The sequence below is a fragment of the Lactuca serriola genome, chromosome 5 (assembly GCF_051521515.1).
Source record: "Lactuca serriola cultivar US96UC23 chromosome 5, Lser_US96UC23_V15, whole genome shotgun sequence".
In the NCBI taxonomy this organism is placed as follows: domain Eukaryota; kingdom Viridiplantae; phylum Streptophyta; class Magnoliopsida; order Asterales; family Asteraceae; genus Lactuca; species Lactuca serriola.
Genome location: NC_136412.1, coordinates 169,777,573 through 169,801,891, shown reverse-complemented (window position 1 = coordinate 169,801,891; position 24,319 = coordinate 169,777,573). Strand labels below are relative to the sequence as shown.

At 34.4% G+C, this 24,319-nt stretch overlaps 2 protein-coding genes across 2 annotated transcripts; both read left to right on the top strand.

Annotated features, from left to right (window-relative positions):
• The first annotated feature begins 354 nt into the window (after positions 1 to 354).
• LOC145053246 (BTB/POZ domain protein TNFAIP protein) lies at positions 355 to 2,982 on the top strand. Its single transcript, XM_079001250.1, has 10 exons — positions 355 to 891; positions 1,143 to 1,240; positions 1,337 to 1,382; positions 1,622 to 1,704; positions 1,881 to 1,945; positions 2,160 to 2,221; positions 2,331 to 2,390; positions 2,467 to 2,499; positions 2,650 to 2,715; positions 2,803 to 2,982. The coding sequence occupies exons 1-10, from the start codon at positions 457 to 459 to the stop codon at positions 2,845 to 2,847; spliced, it is 993 nt and encodes a 330-aa protein (XP_078857376.1). The 5' UTR covers positions 355 to 456; the 3' UTR covers positions 2,848 to 2,982.
• A 16,481-nt stretch (positions 2,983 to 19,463) lies between these two features.
• RSW3 (Glycosyl hydrolases family 31 protein) lies at positions 19,464 to 23,440 on the top strand. Its single transcript, XM_079001249.1, has 6 exons — positions 19,464 to 21,216; positions 21,367 to 21,640; positions 21,826 to 21,961; positions 22,263 to 22,473; positions 22,549 to 22,752; positions 22,836 to 23,440. The coding sequence occupies exons 1-6, from the start codon at positions 19,618 to 19,620 to the stop codon at positions 23,202 to 23,204; spliced, it is 2,793 nt and encodes a 930-aa protein (XP_078857375.1). The 5' UTR covers positions 19,464 to 19,617; the 3' UTR covers positions 23,205 to 23,440.
• Positions 23,441 to 24,319: the final 879 nt, after the last annotated feature.

Below are 24,319 nucleotides of genomic sequence, written 5' to 3'. Positions count from 1 at the left end.
ACACACACACACACATAGAGAGAGAGAGGTCCTCTTATTTTTTAATTGTTTAAATAAATAAATAAATAAATAAATAATAGATTTAAAAAATAAAAGAAAAATAAAAAACAAATAGTTCATAATAAGGTATTATAGTCATTTTGGTTTACCGTGATATCAAATCCGTATTAAAACTAACTCAAAAGGACGATGAAGACAAAAAAAAAAGTCAAAATTTAAATTAAATCTAAGAAAAATTACATAAATCATTTTTGCAGGTTTGCTTATTTGTTTGTTTGTTTTTTGAACATATAAATATAAATATAAATATAATATTAAATGAAATGATAAAAACAACAAGTTTACCCTAAATAATTAAAAAAACGTGTCTTGATTTTTTTTTCAAGTGCATCGCTACAGCCGCAAAGGAACATACCTGCAACTAGTTTGAGGTGAAAATCCCAACTTTCGGGAACAATGGCATCCTTTATCTCCTCTAGCACAACACTACCAACCTATACTGCTCTTTTGAACCCTAAATTCAACCAATCATCTTTCTCTTCACTCTCCCTTTCCCCCAATTCAAACCCTAGAAAAAACTCGCGTAAAAAACTCTTTCGTTGCTCTGCTGCTAAGCAGCAACAGAGTGGACCAGTGAAGAAGCGTCAGTCTTCGTCATCTTCAACAAATAACAAGAAGCCGGTGAAGAAGAATACTAAAAATGGTGGTTCTGGATCTGGGTTTAAGAAGGGTTTTGGTGTAAATGAGGAAGAAGACGATGACTATGAGGAGACCACGTCTTCTTCTAAAGCGAGGTATCAGCCACTGCCGTTGCCGAAACCACCTGCCGGATTTCTTGTGGATGATCAGGGGAGAGTTGTTGCTGTTTCGGATAGACGAATTGCTACAATTGTATGCCTCTCTACCCATAATTCTCATGTTATTATCATCTTACGATGTTTATATCTATAGAAAACTGTATAAAACTAATTGACTACGATGAGCCATATGAGAAGATGAAGATTTCACCCTTTATGATTTCTTAGAGATAGAAAAGATTGTAAATTAGGTTTTGATAAAGTGAAAATTACTTCATTTCTATTTTGGTTGTTATTGTTATTACGAATATGCAATTGAATTAAAATGTAAGAGCTGGTCGACAGGTTGATCCTGCAAATAATTTTCCATTGGAGTGTGTTATCAGAAGAGTTTTTAGAAGTTCACAAGGAGATGAATGTATGCTACTATGCCCCATTGATACGTAAGTGGAACTTGCACTTTTAAACATCCAAATTAGTTCAAAATTTTCGTCTATTTTGAATTAAATTTTCCCTATTTGTATGTGTTTCTTCTACAGGCCTGTTCAGATATTAAAAAGCACAAACTTTGAAGGGTGGTCAGCTGTATGCATTTCTATGCTTTTAGTACTTCTATATTCTTTTATTTTCACTTAGCCTGTGTTTGGCAGACCAGCTGAAAAGCTTGCTGAGCATATAAGGGTATATTTGGAAAACTTGTGGAAAAAGCCCCACGAGCTATCTCAAATAGTTTTTTAAAAAGCTAGCTTAATGTCTCCATTTTCCTTTTGGAAGTTTTGTCAATATTCTTGCTTATTTATGAAGAAATTATTGGAGTAATATAGGTGAGCGATGATGAAGTTGAATCAATCCTTCCTACAGCCTCATATGCCCTTGCCAAGATACACATGCATCTTGTATATAGTGGGTAGGTATACCTAACTCCATGTGCTATACTTGTTTGTACTGGTAAATTCCTCGTTTGTTACGCAGGACAAGACAGAACAGAACAGGTTGTACTGCATTTGACATGCATTGGATCAGGACCGAAAAAAATTGTCAGTACAAAAAAGTTGTTTAAATGTTATTCTCTATGCCAATTAGGTTTTGTTACACAGCGCGTGGAGGGTTTTGCTACACTGAGGATGACATATTTGAATGTCGCTCAGGTAATGCTTTTGGCTTTTTTCCTTGAATCATTTTAAAATTTTAAATTCTGAGTTTGTTTCCAATGTTTATTTGATGTTATTAACTATTAACAGACAACTATTTTCACTTGATGAAAATATGTAATGTTTTTTTTTCTTTTTTTTTTTTTCTATTTTGTCCATTAATATTATTTAAAGATGCTTAAAAATGAATTATACATCACATGTTTTGCAGATGATGGACAGGATTTGGATGGCTTACCAACTGAAGGCGTAGAAATAACATGCTTTCAGATGGTATAATTTATGATCACTTTTATCTTTTTCTGTATTTTCTCCTAATTTTACTTTCTCTTAACTTTTATAATTATTTTTTATTCTTATATTATTTATCATTTCCAAATAGGATGGTTCCCATTACATGATCTACACACCATCTGATCCACTTTTGTTTGTAGCTGTGAAGGTAAACTACAACCTTTTATCTGCTTAAAAAATTATGTTTTTTTTTTTCACTCACACTTTTATCCTTAAATTCACAGGATGGAAATGGTCAATTACAAATAGCTGATGATGTATGAAATCCCATTTCTATTTCTTGCATTTATTTAGCCTTATTATTTGTAGCATATCATGAATCATATCACATATTATGATTAATGCTTTAATGGATTACTTTCTTTCTTGAAATTTATGTCATAATATGACTATATTTATCAAAACAGGAGGTGCTTGAGGACCCTTTGACAATAAGTGCTATAGATGAGGAAACTGAGTTCAATGCTTTGGTGGTATGTTTATTTTCTTTTAATTGAAATAATTTTTGTGGATAACTTAATAATTGACAACTTTTATGCATTTATATATTTGATTTTCAGGAAGAAGAGGCAGCTTTGCTAGAATCACTGTTGGGCAAAAGCTAGCTAATGTCATAAGTAACAAACCAATTTAGAAAACATTTCTTCTTGTAGATGCTTATGAAAACAACGCTTTTACATTTGTTAAAAAAAGACAAAGTCATCTGTATATATATGTTATGTTGTTCTTTGGTGATGAAACTTATGTCAATGAGGCAAAAATGGTAATATTTTGTTCCATTTTTTACAAATACCCTAAAAACAAAGTTCTTAAATACATTATTTCTACAAATTCCAAGGCCATAGGGTGTTGGTGTCACTTAGGCTGTATGGTATACCCTCCTTTCATTTTTCTTCAGCGATTTTAGTGCCGCTTCATTTTCTCTTGTCACTCTTCAATACATAGGAAATGATTATCTTTTATTTTCCTTTATTTATTTATTTTTTATAAAAAAATGTATTTTACACTAATATTATATCTTTTTTTTGGTAGAGAATTAAAACCATATTTTTTATTATATTTTTTATAATCTCTGTGTGTGTGTGTGTGTGTGTGTGTGTATATATATATATATATATATATATATATATATATATATATATATATATATATATATATATATATAATTTTTAAAATTTGGAAAAGAAAAAAAAACATTTTCTAGCCTTGGCCTATCAGAGGAAGAGGAGGCTATCCGGCGCGGGGAAGCCTTTCACCTAAATCGCACTCGGGGTGTGGTGTTTCTAGGTGAGGTTTCTGTCATCACCAACAAACTGTATTTCTAAAGCATGATACCTTGTGGCCTTAATAATATATCTACAACTGGTTTTTAATTGGTAGAAATGATTTATTTTTCAAGGCTATTTGCATAAGGCCTAATGGTATGTTTATTTTAAAAGTATATTGGGATAGTTTTCCAAATAAATTGTTATTTTATATCCTTTAAGCCTATTTGTTTAAACTATTTATCAAGGTTTCACAAAATGGCTATAGATTTTTTTAGAAGTTTTTCATTACTTATCAACATTTTACATTGAATACTAAATTTAACCAAGATTACCATGAGGCTTAAGTGACCACTAAAGACACTATTAGCACCAGAAGACAAATTTGGAAGATTGATTGTTCCCTATTCTTGAATGGAGATGTTTATGAGAATATATTTTAGTGATTATTGGACATTCCAATAACTACTAAAGATCCTCTTGTGGTTCATGTGAATTAATGTTCGGGATCATCCATTCATAACAGTGTCGAAGAGATATGATTTCATGTTAGAGTTTATAAATAACTAATGTTTGAGATCCTCCACACATACATCCACATATACGGTGCTAAATAAATTTAGTACTTATTGTAAAACGCTGATAAATACGTAAACAAAATAAGCTTAAAGGTAAAAAAAATGTTAAATTATTTTGCAAAATTGTCCAGTTCACTTTTAAAATAAACACGTCACCAGACCTTATAAAAATAGTCATGGGACACCCTTTGAAAACAGACTCAATATAGTGAAAATAGCCTTGGGACATAAGGTAAATAGTGAAGTTTCATCCTTACAATAACATGATTTCATTTCAACATTTCTTATTAAGTTTTTATTCTTGATTCTTGAAGATCAGACCATTTTAGGGACCAATATGTTGTACAAGAAGAAGAAGACAAAGAAGCATAAATGTGACATATGATTTTAAAATCAATTATTCTTTTAGGTGATCGATGTTTAAGGCACACATGAGTTAAGGTGATGTAGGGTTACATTTTGGTAACCAACTCTGTTAATAAAATAACAAAGAATATATTAAATTGAGTTTATTTTGAAAAAAAAAAGGTTTAAAACGGAAAAAAAAAATACAAAAATTTAAAGTCTTTTATTAAATAAACTCAATTTAGATGTAGACAACTAACTATATGACTAAAATACCAAGAAATAGATAAAAACTGAATTTTTTTTTATTAAAAAACTAAGACCCAAAACACACACACATATATATATATATATATATATATATATATATATATATATATATATATATATATATATATATATATATATATATATATATATATAGGGAAAAGTGAATATACCCTTAAGGGTATATAAGCTTAGGTACCCGAACACACTATAATACGTCATTTTGTTTGATATATTCATTATAATGTTCTTAAACTTCAACCCTAAGTTGATTTACTTTCAAGATATTCGAAATTTCCGTATTGTTTTTCTCTTACATCACATCTTTTTGCCGAACACCTATTAGGCTATATATATTGTAGATGAAAATGAAAATTATGTAAGAGAAAGATAAATGTGTAATTTACAAAAATCTTAGAAGTAAATCAAGTTAGAAGTTAAATTATAAGAATATTGGATAATTAGAATGTATTATATGATACAAAACAACGTATTATGGTAAGTTTGGGTACCTAAGCTTATATACCCTTAAGGGTATATTCACTTTTCCCATATATATATATATATATATATATATATATATATATATATATATATATATATATATATATATATATATATATATATATATATATATATATATATATGTTCTTTTATTAAAGGGAAATCTTTAGAAAAGTCTTAATATTTTAGAAATTTTTTTAATAAAGTTTTAAATAGAAAATTCCCGATTTTTTAACTTTTTGAATAGAAAAGCCCAAGAAACCGACTAATTTATTCACTTTAGCCCCTTTTTGAAATGTTCAGCAGATCATGAGACCAAATTATTAATTTTTCCAAAATAATGAGACTTTTCTGCAGATTTCATCAAAATTTGTATATAATGTATAAACACACACACACACACACACATATATATATATATATATATATATATATATATATATATATATATATATACACACACACATTTATGTAGTTTTTTGAAAGTTTTTATATGTATATGTTTACGTATTTTTATATATTTTAAATGTATAAACATATTTTTTACTTATTTATATGTATTATTAAACATTTTTTTTATGTATTTTTATGTGTTATTTTTTATGTATTACGTATTTATATGTATTTTTATGTATTTATGGATTTTTTTAAGTTTCTATATAGATATTTATGTATTTCAAAAGTATAAACATATTTTTTTACGTATTTATATGTATTTTTTAGTATTTTACATATTTTTTATGTATTTTTATGTGTTTTTTATGTATTATGTATTTATATGTATTTTGACGTATTTATGTATTTTTAAGTTTTTTTATATAGATGTTTATGTGTTTTTATGTACTTTTAATGTATAAACGTATTTCTTTTTACGTATTTATGCATGTTTTTAAAGTTTTTTTTATATAGACGTTTTGTGTGATTTAAATATATAAACGTATTTTTTTTACGTATTTATTTGTATTCTAAGCAGTTTACATATTTTTTGCGTTTTTTATATATTATGTATTTTTATGTATTTTTTTCATTTTTTATATAGATGTTTATGTATTTTAAATGTATAACTGTATTATTTTTTACGTATTAATTTATTTATTTATTACTTTAAATCGTCTTCACTATTTCATTAAATTCGCACAACTTATTCGAATATGTCTAGATGGTTTTCCTATATACCCACACATTTTAAGCTTTTCCCATTTGACGTTTAATTTCAAGATAAGTGAATGAGAAAAATTTAAAATATATGGATATGTAGGAAAACCATCTAAACATATTCGAAGAAATTATACGAATTGGATGAAGCAGTGAAGATGACTTTGAGGTAAAAAAATACATAAATACGTAAAAAAAATTTATACATTTAAAATACAAAAACATCTATATAAAAAACTTAAAAAATAATATGTGAATACGTAAAAAAAACATAAAAATATGTAATACATAAAAAATACATAAAAATATGTAAAATACTTAAAACTACATATAAATATGTAAAAAATATGTTTATCCATTTAAAATACATAAAAATACATGAACATCTATATAAAAATGTAACGTCCCAAAAATCATAAGGAAAAAATTTAAATTTTAAAGTATTAATTCATATAACATTTCATTTCCAAATCATTCAAAGTGAAAAATAGTAATTAAACATCAGAGTAAAATCTCAATTAATCAAATGCGGAATAAACTTTGGGGGATGTTGTGCGGTCATGTCGTGACCTTATCTTCCGGACTGGAAGTACCTGAAACCATAAACATAAACTGTAAGCACAAAGCTTAGTGATGTCCCCAAAATACCACATACCATACATATATGTCAACTAAAGGATGTACCGGGTCTATTTCACCCCCGAGTCTATTTTAATTCATATGTTAGCTCAAGGTTGTACCGAGTCTATTTCACTCACGAGTCTATTTCAACTCATATATCAGCTCAAGGTTGTACCGGGTCTATTTCACCCCCGAGTCTATTTCAACTCATATGTCAAACAGGTATACATGCATACAACAAGAGTCACAAAGACAACAAGCACATAACATATCCTGGTGAGCTGAACATAACAACTAGCACATAACATATCCTGGTGAGCCGAACATATCCTGGTGGGCCGACATTGGTGTCTTTGACCTACGGTTATAGTGAGGAGACTCACTTCTCAGTCTGAACAAATAGCTGAATAGGTCCCGACTCCGAATATCAGCTCTATATGTCAGCTATTCATCAAATAGTGACAAAACTCAAATACAACTCAAAATACTCAAAATATCCTTAAGTCAAACTTGGTCAATGTAAAAAAAGTCAAAGTTGGTCAACATTATGGTCTAGCATGGCCATTAAAAACACCAAAAACCCTAACTACTTAACCCATTAAGACCTTGTAACTCATGCATGAGAGGAAACTAAAAATCAAGATCACATTTTTATGCTTCCTAATAACTCCATAAGAGATAAAGTTTCCAACTTTATCCATTAAAATGGTCTAAATGACCAAGATCTAGTCTTTTAAGTCTCAAAGGGACCAGAAGTTCAACTTTTTCAACTTAATCCATTAAGTCCAAGTCTCCAGGCTTTAGATCTGAATCAATATGATGTTTAGATGGATAAAATTTCCAACTTTATCCATAACAAGCTCACAGACTTTCAAGATCTAAACTTTATGCACTAAAGTGACCAAAAGCTCATAACACCTAAAACTAGCTAGATCTAACAAATACATCATCAAGATTCAAGCTTTATGAATTAATGACCTAAAAATGACCAAATATGAGGCTCAAAGGTCCTTGAGTAACTTCTACTCACAATAACTATAGCACCCGAGTCGCCAGGCATGAAGTTTCTGACTTAGTCTATTTTCAATTCAAATTAAGGTGGTGGAAGGATGGTGAGTACGTTGGGCGTACATTATGTACGCATGGCGTACTCGCTGCATGCGCACCATCGGGGGATCCTCAGCGTACGTTGAGTCTACCCATGCGTACGCTGGGCGTAACCAAGCTAGGGGCAAACCCTAAAAATTAGGGTTTGCACCTTATTTAAGGACCTTAAGTCCCTTATTTCCCCTTACCTTTTTCAGCCTTCATTGCTCTTGTAGTGCAAATCTCAAACCCTAAGCCACCTTGAGTGCATTTATGAGCTTTCTTGAGTGATTGTGGTGTTATTTAGTGACTTTGAAGGAGGAGGAAGCTTGGGAAGAAGAAAGGACGTGGAAGGAACTTGTAGATCCAGAAGTTTGGCACCATTTCTAGCCCATTGAAGGTATAAAGTTTGAACCTTGATCATTACAAGAATAGATTTTGGTTTAGGGTAGAAAATGGTATCTTTTGGTCCTATAATTTGGATTCTTGGAGTATGACCAACTTCAGACCATATGAGTTGTCCTTTTGGACTCTTGGAAGTGTTTTGAGTCATAAAAATCGAATCTTGATGGTTAAGCCTCAACCATGCAAGTGTTAGTAACCATCCAAGTGTGCTTATGGACTTGATTCATGATTTGGGTCCCATCCTTGCTTGCAAAAGCATAAAATTTGCGACTTTATGGTGTAAGACGTTATTTGAGGATTGGATCTAAGTTTTTGACGTTAGATCTTAATGGATTAAGACATGGTAGTGGGTTTGGGTTGTCAGACCAGCACGCCATGCATACTCCAGAGTATGTTGCGCGTACTGGGTGAACATCTCGACTCCTGGTCAACTCTAGCATACGTTGGGCGTACAAGCCAAGTACATCTCTCGTATGCAGTCAGTGGGCCTATAAGATTTTTGGGCTCGTTTGGTGATGGGCTTTGGACTTGTTTAGGTTAGGCCTCAATCCCAACTGTTGCAACAATACATTTTTGGGCCTAAGGCCATGCTAGGTGTTCTTAGGCCATATTGGGCCTTAGAGGCCTTATAGTAGGCTTGGATGCCTTTTTGGGTTTTTATGGATTTGGGCCTTGGAGGAAAGGAGGCCCAATTAGGCAAAGGTGAAGGAGCCCTTTTACCTTAAGTCAAGAATCAGGGTTTTGGACTTTTGGGTTAGAATGTGACCTAATTTCCAATTAGGGTTTTACGCTTGTGCGATAGGGAGAGGAGTACGCGAGTCATCCACTCAGTGCGATTTGATACCTACAGTTTGAGATGAGTCTTCCTTCACAATATCCATGGGTTGAAGGCATCAAAGTCGGCCCACTAGTTTATGTTGTAGTGTGATGATTGTCTTGGTGACAATTGTCACTTATACCTGTATTTGTTCTATAACTCCGTGATTTCTGTTATGATATTATGTGGTAGTAGTAGAGGGTGAAATAGACCCGGTATCTAGTTGAAATAGACCAATAGGGATTGCAAACACCCATATATGTTTGATAGTATCCGGTTGAAATAGACCGAATGGGTAGGCAAGCACGCAGATATGCTTGGCAGTATCCGGTTGAAATAGACCGAAGGGGTAGGCAAGCACCCAAATATGTTTGGCCGTGTATTTGTTTAGTATGTGGTATTTTAGGGGAACTCACTAAGCTTTGTGCTTACAATTTTCAGTTTATATTTTAGGTACTTCTAGTTCGAAAGGGAATGACTCGACTTGATTGCACCACATCACTCTATGTTTTAAACAGAAAAGTCCCGACTTTTTAACTTTTAAATAGAAAAACCCAAGAAACCGACTAATTTATTCACTTTAGCCATTTTTGACATGTTCAGCAGGTTATGAGACCAAATTGTTAATTTTTCCAAAATAATGAGACTTTTCTGCAGATTTCGTCAAAATTTGTGTATAATGTATAAACGTATTTTATTTACATATTTATGTATTTTTTAGAGTTTTTATATGTATATGGTTATGTTTTTTTATGTATTTTAAATGTATAAACATATTTTTTACTTATTTATATGTATTTTTAAACCTTTTACATATTCTTTAATGTATTTTTATGTGTTATTTTTTGATGTATTACGTATTTATATGTATTTTTACGTATTTATGTATTTTTAAAGTTTTTTGGTATAGATGTTTATATGTTTTTATGTATTTCAAATGTATAAACGTATTTTTTACGTATTTATTTATGTTTTTTTAAGTTTTTTTTATATAGACGTTTATGTAACATCCCAAAAAATACAGGCCAAAAATTTCGTTTTTAATTAAGCGATTTAAAAAAAACATTTGTAACAAAACGTCATACGGTCATAATATTTAATAAAACATGTCTCGTGGCCATAAACCAAAACATAAAGCATAAAACTGTCAAAGTACAAAATCCCAGAATGTCTCTTGGTGCGGAAATCAAAAGAGTGTGTGTGTGATGAGCTGCTACCGTGCCAGCTCCTTCCCCTTGACTGAAGAGGTACCTGAAACAACAACTGAAAACCGTAAGCACAAAGCTTAGTGAGTTCCCCCACTGTACCACATACCACATAATCACATAGCATACATACTGCCAGGCAATTCTGGGGTGCCCGACCTACCCGGGACGGCCATTCTGGGGTGCTGACCTACCCATGTGGCCATTATGGGGTGCCGTCCTGCCCGTGTCAAGCCATTCTGGGTGTTGACTACCCATGTCAAGCCGTTCGGGGTGCTGACTACCCTTCGGTCCTAACGACCGAACCTCGGAGACTGCTCCCCTCCTACTACCACTAACATATATAACAGATCATACTGGCATATAAACATATCATCACATACTGTCAGACATAGATGGGGTGTCTGACCTACCCTTCGGTCCTAACGACCGAACTCTACCACTATCACGTATCATGCCATCATATACCGTATCAGGTAGTAGCAAACCTAGATGATATCACAAAGACAATCATCTAACATACATCTCCTACTGGTAGGCCGGCATTGTGGCCGTAGACCCACCGCTACTGGAAGGTAACTCACCTCGAAATAGCTGCTGATTTGAACGGGAACTGACTGTCTACTACTGCTGCTGCTGTTCCAGAAGTCCTCCGACTATAATTCCCACAAAACGTTCAGTCAAACACTGCTGGACGTACTTAGGGTAAAATGATCCTTTTACCCTTGACCAGGTCAAAGTCCAAGTCAAAGTCAACTTCCAGTTGACCCGACTCGCCGAGTTGGCTTGCCAACTCGTCGAGTCCCGTCCCATTCGATTGACCTTAATCCCGATTCTACTCATCGAGTTAGGCAACGACTCGACGAGTTCTCCTTCTAAACTGATGTCCAATAGTCCTTCATCCTACTCGCCGAGTTGTATGAACAACTCGTCGAGTTCATCTTCATCCGAAGAACATTCTATGCTGAGACTTGCTGAGTTGTATGAACAACTCGTCGAGTCTGTTGTTGAGGCAAGAAGATTGCCTTGGACTCGCCGAGTCATGGCATTGACTCGCCGAGTTCCTTCATGGGTGAGTCTGGCTTCCGACTCACTGAGTCACACCCCATGACTCACTACTCCACTCAACAAACACGAAAAGGGGGAAAACTCGGGGACTCGTGACTCGACTCGCCGAGTCCGATGAACGACTCACCAAGTCTTTCACATGCAAATACTATATGCTCGATTTTGCTTGAATCCAGCTCATGCCATACATAGATCTGGGTTCCTAGGGCTTGATTAACACGTAAAGTTTCCAACTTTACGTGTAAACAAACACCAATGAAGGTTTTAGGGCTCAAAATGCACTAAAAGAGTAGATCTAGGGCTTTCATGCAATATGGCTCCATAAAGGCAGTAGATCCGAGCTCCTGGAGCTCAATCATGCCTAGATCTAAAGGTTAATCAGCTTATCACATACCCTAATTCATATCCAAGCTTGGGAAATGGCTCAAGAAGGACTTTAATGGAGCTTTAAGGGACTATAAGCATGAAAACATAGGGAAACTGAGTTATACCTCAAGGAATCACTGAAATAACACCAAGATTTATGGCCTCATTCTTCTCTTCTTGATCTACTCTCCTTTTTCTCTCAAAATCATCAAGAAAACACACCAAAGCACTTCAATCTCACAAGGAACAAGGTTTGGACGATATAGGGAGCTTTGAGGGTGAAGGGGGCGAGCTTGGGGGCGCAATAGATGATTTAAATAGGGTGAAAACCCTTGAAATTAGGGTTTCATCAGACAGCGGGGACTCTTCGAGTCCAGAATATGGACTTGCCGAGTCGCCAACTTAAACGTGTTCCATATCCCGTCTCTACTCGGCGAGTCGGGCCTACAACTCGCCGAGTCCAAGGCTAAAAAAATGCAAAACACTTAGATAAATTTTACATACCAGGAATCAGGTGCTACAGTTTATGTGTTTTAAATGTATAAATGTATTTTTTTTAACGTATTTATATGTATTTTAAGTATTTTACATATTTTTTGTTCTTTTTATGTATTACGTATCTATATGTATTTTTACGTGTGTGTGTATATATATATATATATATATATATATATATATATATATGTATTACGTATGTTTATGTATTTTAAATATATAACCGTATTTTTTTTTACGTATTGAAGTATTTTTTTTACTTTAAATCATCTTCACTGTTTCATTAAATTTGCACAACTTATTCGAATATGTCTAGATGGTTTTCTTATATACTTACATATTTTAAGTTTTTCCCATTTGATGTTTAGTTGCAAGATAAACAAATGAGAAAAGGTTAAAATATGTGGGTATATAGGAAAACCATTTAGATATACTCGAAGAAGCTGTACGAATTAGATGAAATGGTGAAGATGACTTGAGGTAAAAAAAAAATACATTAATACGTTAAAAAAATACATTTATATATTCAATATACATAGAAAACTATATACATAACTTAAAAAAGAATACATAAATACGTAAAAAACATATAAATACGTAATACATAAAAAAAGATAAAAATACATAAAAATATGTAAAATATTTCAAACTAAATAAATACATAAAAAATACGTTTATACATTTAAAATACATAAACATCTATATAAAAATGTAGCGTCCCGAAAACCATAAGGAAAAAATTTCATTTTTAAAGTATTAATTCATATGACATTTCGTTTCCAAATCATTTAATGTGAAAAATAGTAATTAAACATCAGAGTAAAATCTCAATTAATCAAATGCAGAATAAACTCTGGGGGGATGTTGTGCAGCCACGCCAAGCCCTTACTTTCCAAACTGGAAGCACCTGAAACCATAAACATAAACTGTAAGCACAGAGCTTAGTGAGTTTCCCAAAATACCACATACCATACATATATATCAACTCAAGGTTGTACCGGGTCTATTTCACCCCCAGTTGTATTTCACCCCGAGTCTATTTCAACTCATATGTCAGCTCAAGGTTGTACTGAGTCTATTTCACCCTCGAGTCTATTTCAACTAACATATCAGCTCAAGGCTGTACCAGATCTATTTCACCATTGGGTCTATTCCACCCTTGAGTTTATTTCAACTCATATGTCAAAAAGACATACATACATACAACAAGAGCCACAAAGACAGCAAGCACATAACATATCATAGTGGGCTGACATTGGTGCCTTCGGCCTACGGTTACGGTGAGGAGACTTACCTTTCAGTTTGAACAAATAGTTGAATAGGTCCTGACTTTGAATATCAGCTCTACCTGTCACCTATTCATTAAATAGTGACCAACGTCAAATACAACTCAAAATATCCTTAGGTCAACCTTTGTCAAATCCAGGTAAAAGTTAAAAAGTCAAAGCTGGTCAACGTGGTTGCGAACACCTAACGTTTTTAGGGAACACCCAGCTCACGCGGTTGAGTTCCTTTTTCTTGTTAAGAGCTTAATCCTTAAGATCTTTTACACATAATCCAGATCTAGTCTTAAAATAACGTCCTTAACCATAAAGTTTCCAACTTTATGGTCTAGCATGGCCATTAAGTGCCCAAACACCAAAAACCATAAACTACTTAACCCATCAAGACCTTGTAACTCATGCATGGGAGGAAACCAACAATGAAGATCACATATTTATGGTTCCTAATAACTCATAATGGATAAAGTTTCCAACTTTATCCATTAGAATGGTCCAAACGACCAAGATCTAGTCTTTAAGTCTCAAAGGGACCAAAAGTTCATCTTTTTGAACTTAATCCATTAAGTCCAAGTCTCCAACCTTTATATCTAAATTAATATGATGTTTAGATGGATAAAGTTTCCAACTTTATCCATAACAAGGTCACAAACTTTCAAGCTCTAAACTTTATGCACTAAAATGACCAAAAACTCATAACACCTAAAACTAGCTAGATCTAACAAATGCATCATCAAGATTCAAGCTTTATGACTTAATGACCTCAACAAAGACCAAATATGAGGCTCAAAGGTCCTGGAGTAACTTCTACTCACAATAACCACAACTATGGAACTAAAACATGACAAATCATAACCCAAACTAGATCTACATGAGAAAGTCATTAAGATTACAACTTTATACCTCCAAAAGCTATATCAAGATGAACAAGGCCTAGATCTCCAAGCTCCAAGACAATCCACAGTTCTCCAAGGAGTTCTTCTTCTTCCAAATGCACTAAAAATCCACTCAAATCACTTCAAGGCTCAAAATCCTTCAAAATGGGGCTAGGCTTCCGAATTTAGGGTTAGAGGGGATGGAGGCTGAAGATAAGAAGGGTTGTAAATGAGTTAAGGTGTTTAAATAGGGTCTAAGGCCCTAAACTAGGGTTTGGGTCTGAGTTGCGAATGCATAACATTATTGGGGAACGCTCAGGGTACGCGAAGGAGCCTACGTGATCACCTAGCCCTGAACACCCAATGTACATTCCTTGTACACCCAGCGTTCCCGACTAGCCCATAATCATCATAACTTCAAACGGTCATAACTTCTTCGTTCCAACTCCATTTTCGGTAATCTGTATATCCACAAAAAGGTAATGAGAAGCTCTACAATACTATCAACTCTCATTTGCCTTAAAACTTCCTAAACTTAAATCCAAAATTCATAAAATTCTAGCACCGCCACTTTACTATTATACCCTTGGGCTCCAAAGCACCAGTTAAACCCTCAGATCACCTAATATACATTATCCACATCTAAAGGGGGTCTAAACCTCTCTTTCCCCAAGGATCGAAGCCCTATGATAACTGATCTTCAGGTCACAACCCTAAATTATGAAATGATTCGAAATAGGGTGTTACAACTCTCCCCCACTTAAATTAGATTTCTTCCTTGAAATCACTCCTTACCACCCTCCTGGCAACCAGACGATCCGACTAATTCCTCTTGAATCCCGCTTTGACGAAAAAATTAACTCACCAACTGACAAACCAACACCTCGCTATTATAATTCTGAAACCCCCAAAACTTTGCATGACCTCCACACAGGTAGGACCATCCTGAAACGCAATCACTAGGACCTCTTACTACAATCTAAACCGAAAAAACATCCTTTTAATTATCCAACCGGTACCTTTGGCAGACAGATTACTTAACCATAACTTTCTGATGGAAAGATCTTTTATATATACAAAAACGATTCCCAATGCGAGTACCGTCCATTTGCCAACCCGATACATAACTCATATCCCGAAATCCAAAGATTTACACTTGCATTCTATCCGAAATTTCCGATTCCACAGTAACTTTCACTAAACCGAGATATAAAATCCCCAATTAACCGTTGAGACTAACAATCTCACACCTGGTCTCGAAAATTGATTTCGATTTGGGTTAACTTTTTGGAAGTCCGTGATTTTTGGGTCGAAATCAATTGGGAGATGGAGTTGTAAGGACGAATGATTTTGATTTCGAAGATTTGGTGATGTCAAATCGATTTGCGATGTTAAGTTTTGGAAGTGAAAATCAAAATCAGATTTGTTGTTATTGTTTTGAATCGTTTGGATATTAGAGTCAATCTCGTTTTTCAAACTTCGACTGATGGATTATTGGAATTGAATGCCTGGATATTTGATATTCAAAGACTCTCCATTTGTTGATGTTGCTGGGAAAACGAAGTGATGGTGAAGGTTGCTTTAGTTAATTGATATCAAATAGACTGCAGTTGAGAAATTGATTTGGATGTCGAATGAGCAAGGTAAAGAATTGGGTTGGTGAAATAACGAATCGAAAGATTTGGTGATACCGGGACTAACGAAAATGTGTAATTTTCGATATTTCAAGAACAATTTCGTTAAGATGGGCTGTGAAATTTTCGTTACCAGAATTAATGGAGAAGGATGAAGTATGGTTACCTGTGTAAATTCGTTAAAACGAGATTGGGGAAGAAGAAACTCAAAATTTTCGATATTAGTCCCCGAAGTCATCACACTTTAAACTCACACTGAGCTATCTTCGACAAGTTTGTAAAGAAAAAGGAAATTTTTTCGAAAACAGCCCCTAAACTTTCGGATGTTTGGCAATTTCGCCAAATGACTGAAGTTTTGACATTTTGACAGTTTTTACCCAACTTTGACAATTGGGTGAAGTTTCGACATTTTGGCAATTTATACCCAATTTCGACATTTGGGGCGCTTTTCGACATTTTGGGGTATACTTTCGAAAATTTGAAGATGTGGGCAGAATTATCGAAATTAGTCCCTGAAGTTTCGAAAAATTGACTGTTCGTAACCAATTTCGAAAAAAGACTGATTTTGCTGAAAAATTGAAGAAAATGCATTTCAGGTCACTGCAGTTTATGCAAATTGACATTTACCCAACTTTGGAAAATGGGGAGAGTTTTGCATTTTTGGTTGTTTTGGGCGCATCGGGCCACTGTAGAATTTTTAAATTGACAATTTCTGCCCATTTTGTGAAATTTTGTCAAAGGCGGTCCGTGAACGAAGTTAAAAATTGAAGATTTTTTGGATTTTCCGGATTGAAACACAAAGTTTATGCCACATGTTAAGGAGGAGTTTTAACACGAAAAAATCCGAATAGAGCACGTTCTCTTTCCTTGAAGGTTTTATAATCAAATTTCGATTATAAAAAGGGGGAGAAATTTATATGAAAATTTGAACTTGAATTTTTCATATTACGCGGATTTGAAGACCGAAGTGACCTTGAATTTTTGAAGTACACGAAATGATGCAATTGGAAGTTTGGAGGTGATTTCGTTTCGAGATGGGTTTGGTTTTATTGAAGATTTTCGGGGTGTGTTTTTATGCTCAACTTTTGGGTGATTATTTGGAGTTTGAGAAGCTGTTGATCATTCGTTGATGCTCGGTTCGTATGGTCTCACATCCTAGAGCCCAAATTGAATAATCATGGAAGAATTAAAGATTTGAAGTTCATTTCGACATGTGTCACCCTTGAGGCTCGGATCGCATAGTTGCTCGATTTTGGAAGATTTGAAGTGAGTCATCCATTCCTACCTTTGAAGGGGAGAATGTTGGGGTACAAAGTTCTCCATGTATGACTTTGTAATGGTTTGACTTTTGTAAAACCCACTTGCATGTGGTGCATTAGCCCTTTGACTCACGAGTTAGAGAGTGAGAGAGAGACACGTAAACACCTCTATAAAAGGTGGGTTTAGTCCACTTATAGAGGTGTGATTGAGAGGTGTAAAAGTTGAGTGTGTAAGTGTGTGTTATTTGTGTAGATGTAGATCTATGTTCCTTTTTGTAACACCATACATATTCAATACATCTCTTAAACACCGAAATCACCGTGTTCATTGTGCAATCTTTAATTCTGCATGCCAAACCATGTTCTATAATCATATAAGTATGGGACTAATACTACCTTCCACACCTATCCATACTTTCCTCAATAAGTATCTCGAATCCTCCAAGTCACCTTCTCAAACTGGTACTCTAAGTACTCGCTAAACATCACATCCAAACCCACTAAAACACTTCCTATGCTCTCCTAGGTTCCCGACCTCACCCTGCCATCAGCTGTTGAAGAACTCCCACTAATATCACCCAACTACTTCATGAATATAATCACATTCCACAAAGCTTAGATAATCCTTCGAGTAACAGAATCAACCCTACAACGGTTAGACTCAAACGAGAGTTGCACAATAGAGTCAAATCCATCACTCTGAGATTATTTAACCGTTGCAACATGTGACTTGACATATTCACTTAATAGTTAACTCACATCACTACGAGTCCCACAAAGCACAAAACAAACAACATTCGTGTAGTAACACTCCAAGCCATAAAACAAACAAAGAACATCCGCCGCTTACTTACTACAACTCATGCTAGGAACTTTCACTCTCACTGCTGGTTGCCTTATACATGCAAATTATACACAATACATGATCAAATAGACTAACTCATGCTAGGAACTTTCACTCTCACTGCCGGTTGCCTTATACATGCAAATTATACACAATACATGATCAAATAGACTGTCGAATGAAAGACTCTACCCTAAGACCATAACCAAACGAGGAATAGTAAATAAGGCAAAATCAGTGATTCCAGGGTTATGTGATCCTAACCGTATACAATTTTTTTCAAACATACACTTAGCAATTACTGGTACCAATACATATTCCCAAACTAGCATAACATCCAATATTTCCTAGGCTACAAGATATCACATATCCGACTAATCTATCATGCAATTCCTGAAAGTATCCCTAACCTTATCCTAACATGCAAATATTCATATTATATAACATATCAACATGTATGAGTGTTCTCGGAATCACTTACTTGGCTCTACAAAAATCTTTTTAGAAATTAGTTTTCTTTTAAAAGATTACCAACTCCTCCGTTTGAGTTCGGCCAATTATTTTATTTGTTTATTTATTTAAATTATTTGTTTAAATTTAAAAGAGAAATAAAAATAGATAAAAATAACAAATTAAATATTACATTTCAAAAATTCAATATTTTTTCCTTATAAATTCAAATTTCCTAAATTTTTAGATTTTCATATTTATATTTTTTTAAATAAACCCGTGTAATACATAAGTTTCACCACTAGTACATAAATACTCCGTAAAAATAGATATAAATACGTAAAAAATACGTTTATATATTATATACAAGTTTTGTCGAAATTTGTAGAAAAATTATATTATTTTAAAAAAATTAACAATTTGGTCCCATAACTACTGAACATGTAAAAAATGGCTAAAATGGAAAAATTAATCGGTTTCTTGGGCTTTTCCATATTAAAAATTAAAAAATTGAGATTTTTCTGTTCAAAAGATAAAATCCAAGACTCTATTAATTTTTTTTTTTCAAAATATTAGAATTCTTTAGAGATTTTGTTTTATTAAAAAAAACATTTTTAGTTTGCCCTTTGCCTATCTTCATTTCTTGACCATAAGATATTGTGATTCTGGATTTCTGGGTTTGAAATTATATCTCTTCGACACTGTTATGAAACTTGGGAGGCCTAATTGTAAATATATAATCCCTAAGCTCCATTCCTACTAGTCTAGTCTTCCGACTGACTGCTTGCTCCCCAAGACCTATTTCATTTCGATCTTCAATACTCCCTAGTATGATCACACCATCGATCGAAGCACCATGAAATCCATTGTTGTTCTCCATCATCTCCTCTGTCTCTTTCTCCTATTTTCACATCTAAAATCCGTTTCTTCGTGGAAAAAAGAAGAATTCAGGAACTGTGATCAAACCCCTTTCTGCAAAAGAGCTAGATCACGAAAACCCCAACACTGTAAACTCATTGCCACCGATGTAGTAGTAGATAACGGAGATCTAACTGCAAAACTCATAACCCCGAACAACTTTCAACAAAACCTAGATGAAAATTCATCAGAAATCGCATCAAAACCCCTAATCCTTTCTTTATCTGTTTATCAGAATGGAATTTTGCGGTTGAAGATTGACGAAGACCCATCTCAAAATCCACCAAAAAAACGTTTTGAAGTGCCTGATGTTGTTCTCCCTGAGTTCGAAAGCAAAAAACTTTGGTTACAGCGGCATACTAAAGAGGTAATTAATGGGGATTCTGCTGATTCGTTTGTTGTTTATTTGTTTGATGGATATGAAGCTGTTCTTAGAAGCGATCCATTTGAGGTTTTTGTTAGGGAACAAGGTAGTGGTAACCGTGTATTGTCGTTCAACTCTCATGGATTGTTTGATTTTGAGCAATTAAGGGTTAAAAAAGAAGGGGACAATTGGGAAGAAAGGTTCAGAAGTCACACCGATTCTCGCCCATATGGTCCACAATCCATCAGCTTCGATATGTCATTCTATGGTGCTGATTTCGTTTATGGTATCCCTGAACACGCCACTACCCTTTCTCTAAAACCCACAAATGGACCTGGTGTTGAACAATCTGAACCTTACAGATTATTCAATCTAGATGTTTTCGAGTATATAACCGATTCACCATTCGGTCTCTACGGTTCAATACCCTTTATGCTTTCACACGGGAAATCACACGGGACTTCAGGGTTCTTCTGGTTAAACGCAGCTGAAATGCAAATTGACGTTCTTGCCCCTGGTTGGGATGCAGAATCCTCCATTTCCTTACCCTCCGACCAAAAAAGAATTGACACATTATGGATGTCCGAAGCCGGAATCATCGATTCCTTCTTTTTCATTGGACCAAAACCGAAAGATGTAGCCAAACAATACGCAAGTGTAACAGGAACATCAGCAATGCCTCAATTATTTGCAACAGGATATCATCAATGCAGATGGAATTATAGAGATGAAGAAGATGTCAAGAATGTGGATTCAAAATTCGATGAACATGATATCCCATATGATGTATTATGGCTTGACATTGAGCATACAAATGGAAAACGATACTTCACATGGGACAAAGTCCTTTTTCCAAACCCTGAAGAAATGCAAAAAGATTTGGCTTCAAGAGGTAGGAAAATGGTGACTATTGTGGACCCACATATAAAGAGAGATGAAGGGTATCATATACATAAAGAGGCTTCTAAGAATGGATATTATGTGAAGGATGCAACGGGTAAAGATTATGATGGGTGGTGTTGGCCAGGGTCCTCTTCTTATATAGATATGGTGAATCCAGAGATAAGATCATGGTGGGCTGATAAGTTTGCATATACAGAGTATAGTGGTTCAACTCCTTCATTGTATATTTGGAATGATATGAATGAGCCTTCTGTGTTTAATGGACCCGAGGTATGTCACTTTAGTACCCTTTAAATGATACATTTTGTTTATCGATTTCAATAGTTATACACAAGATTGATTTAGGGGTCAAAGGGGTGTTTGTGTTTGGAATTTGGATAATCCTTTTTTGTTGTAACATTGACTTTTGATTTTGACCAGGTGACAATGCCTCGAGATGCTTTACATTATGGGAATATTGAGCACAGAGAGTTGCATAATGCATATGGTTACTATTTCCATATGGCTACATCTGATGGACTTTTGAAACGTGAAGGAGGAAAAGATAGACCTTTTGTTTTATCAAGAGCATTTTTTCCTGGGACCCAGAGATATGGGACTGTTTGGACAGGGGATAACACTGCAGAATGGGAACAGCTTCGTGTTTCTGTTCCAATGATTTTGACACTTGGCATTACAGGGATAACATTCTCAGGTTTCCACATTTTTTGTCATTCACATTCTTTTACTTTTACTTTCATTGATTTGTTTTCTTATTACTAAATTGTAAGTAGGATATTATATAATATACAAATAAGTGAAAGTAGGCTGCTGTTTCTTTCATTTAGACTTTTTTTATTTTCTGATTTTTTCATGGTTGGTGTTTTCTTGTATTTATAGGTGCTGATGTTGGAGGGTTTTTTGGTAATCCTGACACCGAGTTACTTGTTCGTTGGTATCAAGTGGCAGCTTATTTGCCCTTTTTTAGAGGACATGCACATCATGATACAAAAAGAAGAGAACCTTGGTTATTCGGGTAAGAATGTTATGTATGAAAGAGGGTATTTTCGTCATTTGAACCAGTATTAAGAATGGAAAAAAGCAAACCTAGGGGGTGCTTGGTGTTTGATTTGCCAGATTCCTTAGGAATTTGCTGAAACTGGAATTCAATTCCATTCCGTTTTATTTGATTCAAATAATCAAATCCGCTCTAATTTCTATAAATGATTGAAAACAACATTTCTAAACCCTATTGTTAACATTGTAATACGTTATGGTTTCTTGTTTTTATTATTAAGTTTTTTTAACTTATATTACAAATATTTTGCTGATAATAGGGATCGGAATACCGAATTGATGAGGGAGGCTATACGCGTAAGATACACATTGCTCCCGTATTTCTACACTCTTTTTAGAGAAGCAAACGTGAGTGGGGTCCCTGTTGTTCGTCCTCTTTGGATGGAATTTCCCAATGATGAAGCCACTTTCAATAACGATGAGGCGTTCATGGTCGGAAACGCCCTTCTAGTTCAAGGAATTTACACCGAGGTACTTCTCTTTCATTTCTAAATCCAATAAATTAACATTGTTTACAATTGCATCATACTTTGTGTGTTGTTGCAGAATGCAAAAGATGCAAGTGTTTATCTACCAGGGGATGAAACTTGGTATGATCTTAGAAGTGGAACTGCATATAAAGGAGGAAAGACTCAAAAGGTGGAAGCATCGGGTGCGATTCCGGTGTTTCAAAGGTCCGGAACCATAATTCCAAGGAAAGACCGATTCCGTAGAAGCACAGTGCAAATGGAGAATGATCCTTACACTCTGGTATGTATATTATATATGTATAATTGTATATGATGCCCATATGTTATAATAAAGAAATTGATACAAGAAGGTTGCTATTTTAGGTGATTGCTCTTGATAGTTCAGGAGAGGCTGAAGGCGAGCTTTACATAGATGATGGAAAGAGCTACGACTTCAAAAACGGTGCATACATTCATCGCCGTTTTCTATTCTCCAATGGGAAACTTACATCTGTAAACTTAGCCACGTCAGCATCAGTGGGGCCCATGTTCTTGTCTGATTGCACCATTGAAAGGATCATTTTGCTTGGGCAGACATCCAAACCGAAAAGTGCGCGTATTGAGCCGGCTAACCGTGTGACTGAAGTTGAACTCGGTCCGATTCAGACTCGGGTCGGGGTTCGACCATCGGTTCTGACCATCCGTAAACCTAATGTGAAAGTTTCGGAGGATTGGAGTATACAACTTTTGTAGGTTTTGAGGAAATATTTGTGGGTGGGTGGGTGGGTTTCTAGAGGAATGTAGTGGTAGAGGAGTCGCCGGAAAACACCCATTGCCGCCTTGAAATTTGTAGTGACTGAGAAATGGCTCATTTACTGATTGAACATGAGGATTGTTAAAATTGAGGATCTTGTAATAGCTTAAAAAAGGTTTAATGGTCTTCTGTGGTTCCTTTTGGTTGCTTTTGTTAAATGTGGTTTATGGGTTCATTGGTTTCTTCGGCTTTTCTGTTTCTGTTTAAATCGAAAGTTAAACTAAACCAAATTCAAATCCTTTTAAATCAAACCAAAAACCGAATTCCAATTCGATTTGGAAAGTTGCTAAAAGGGCTACAATGTCTGTTATTTTATAGTTGATTATTTAATATTTTTATTTATTATATAACATATAAAACATATTTTTAATTAATTAATGCAATTTGGGTTTTTGGTTCGATTTAGTCCGACCGAAACTCAAACAAAGTACCAAATTCAAAATTATGTTTAGTCTCTAACCAAAGCAAAAAGGCGAGTTTGAATACGGTTTGATCTAAAATTGGTTTCGATGTGATTTGGTTTTCGGGTTTTTTTGGTTCCAAACCAAATAATTCTCACCTCTAACTGCATCAATAGAAAAAATATGTAATTGTCCTACATAAAAAGTGGAAGCGGGATTTAGTCTTGAACTTGGTTTCGATGCGATTTGGTTTTCGGGTGTTTACGGTTTTCCGTTTTTAAGATCAAACCGAAGCCAAACCGTTAGTAATGGTTTTTTTCAATCAAAGCCAACGCCGAACCATATTGAAAATTAAAACCGAACCAAATCGAACCGTTACTAACGGTTTGACTTCAGTTTGGGTTTTTTAGACTCATTTGAGTCGAGCCTATTAAGATTAATTTTGAAAAAAAAACTGCCAATTTGCTACTAAGCGATTAATATTTGAAGGAACAACTTTAGCGTGTTTGTGTTGTCTCTTGGGTGCTTCCCTACCTAATCCTATGTGAATATGAGAATGGAGCGAAAGTATGGAAACTCCAAAGTGGAAATGGAGAATGCAAACCAGAAAGTTGAGGGCAATGTTTTAAAAACCGGTTTGAACCGGCCGGTCG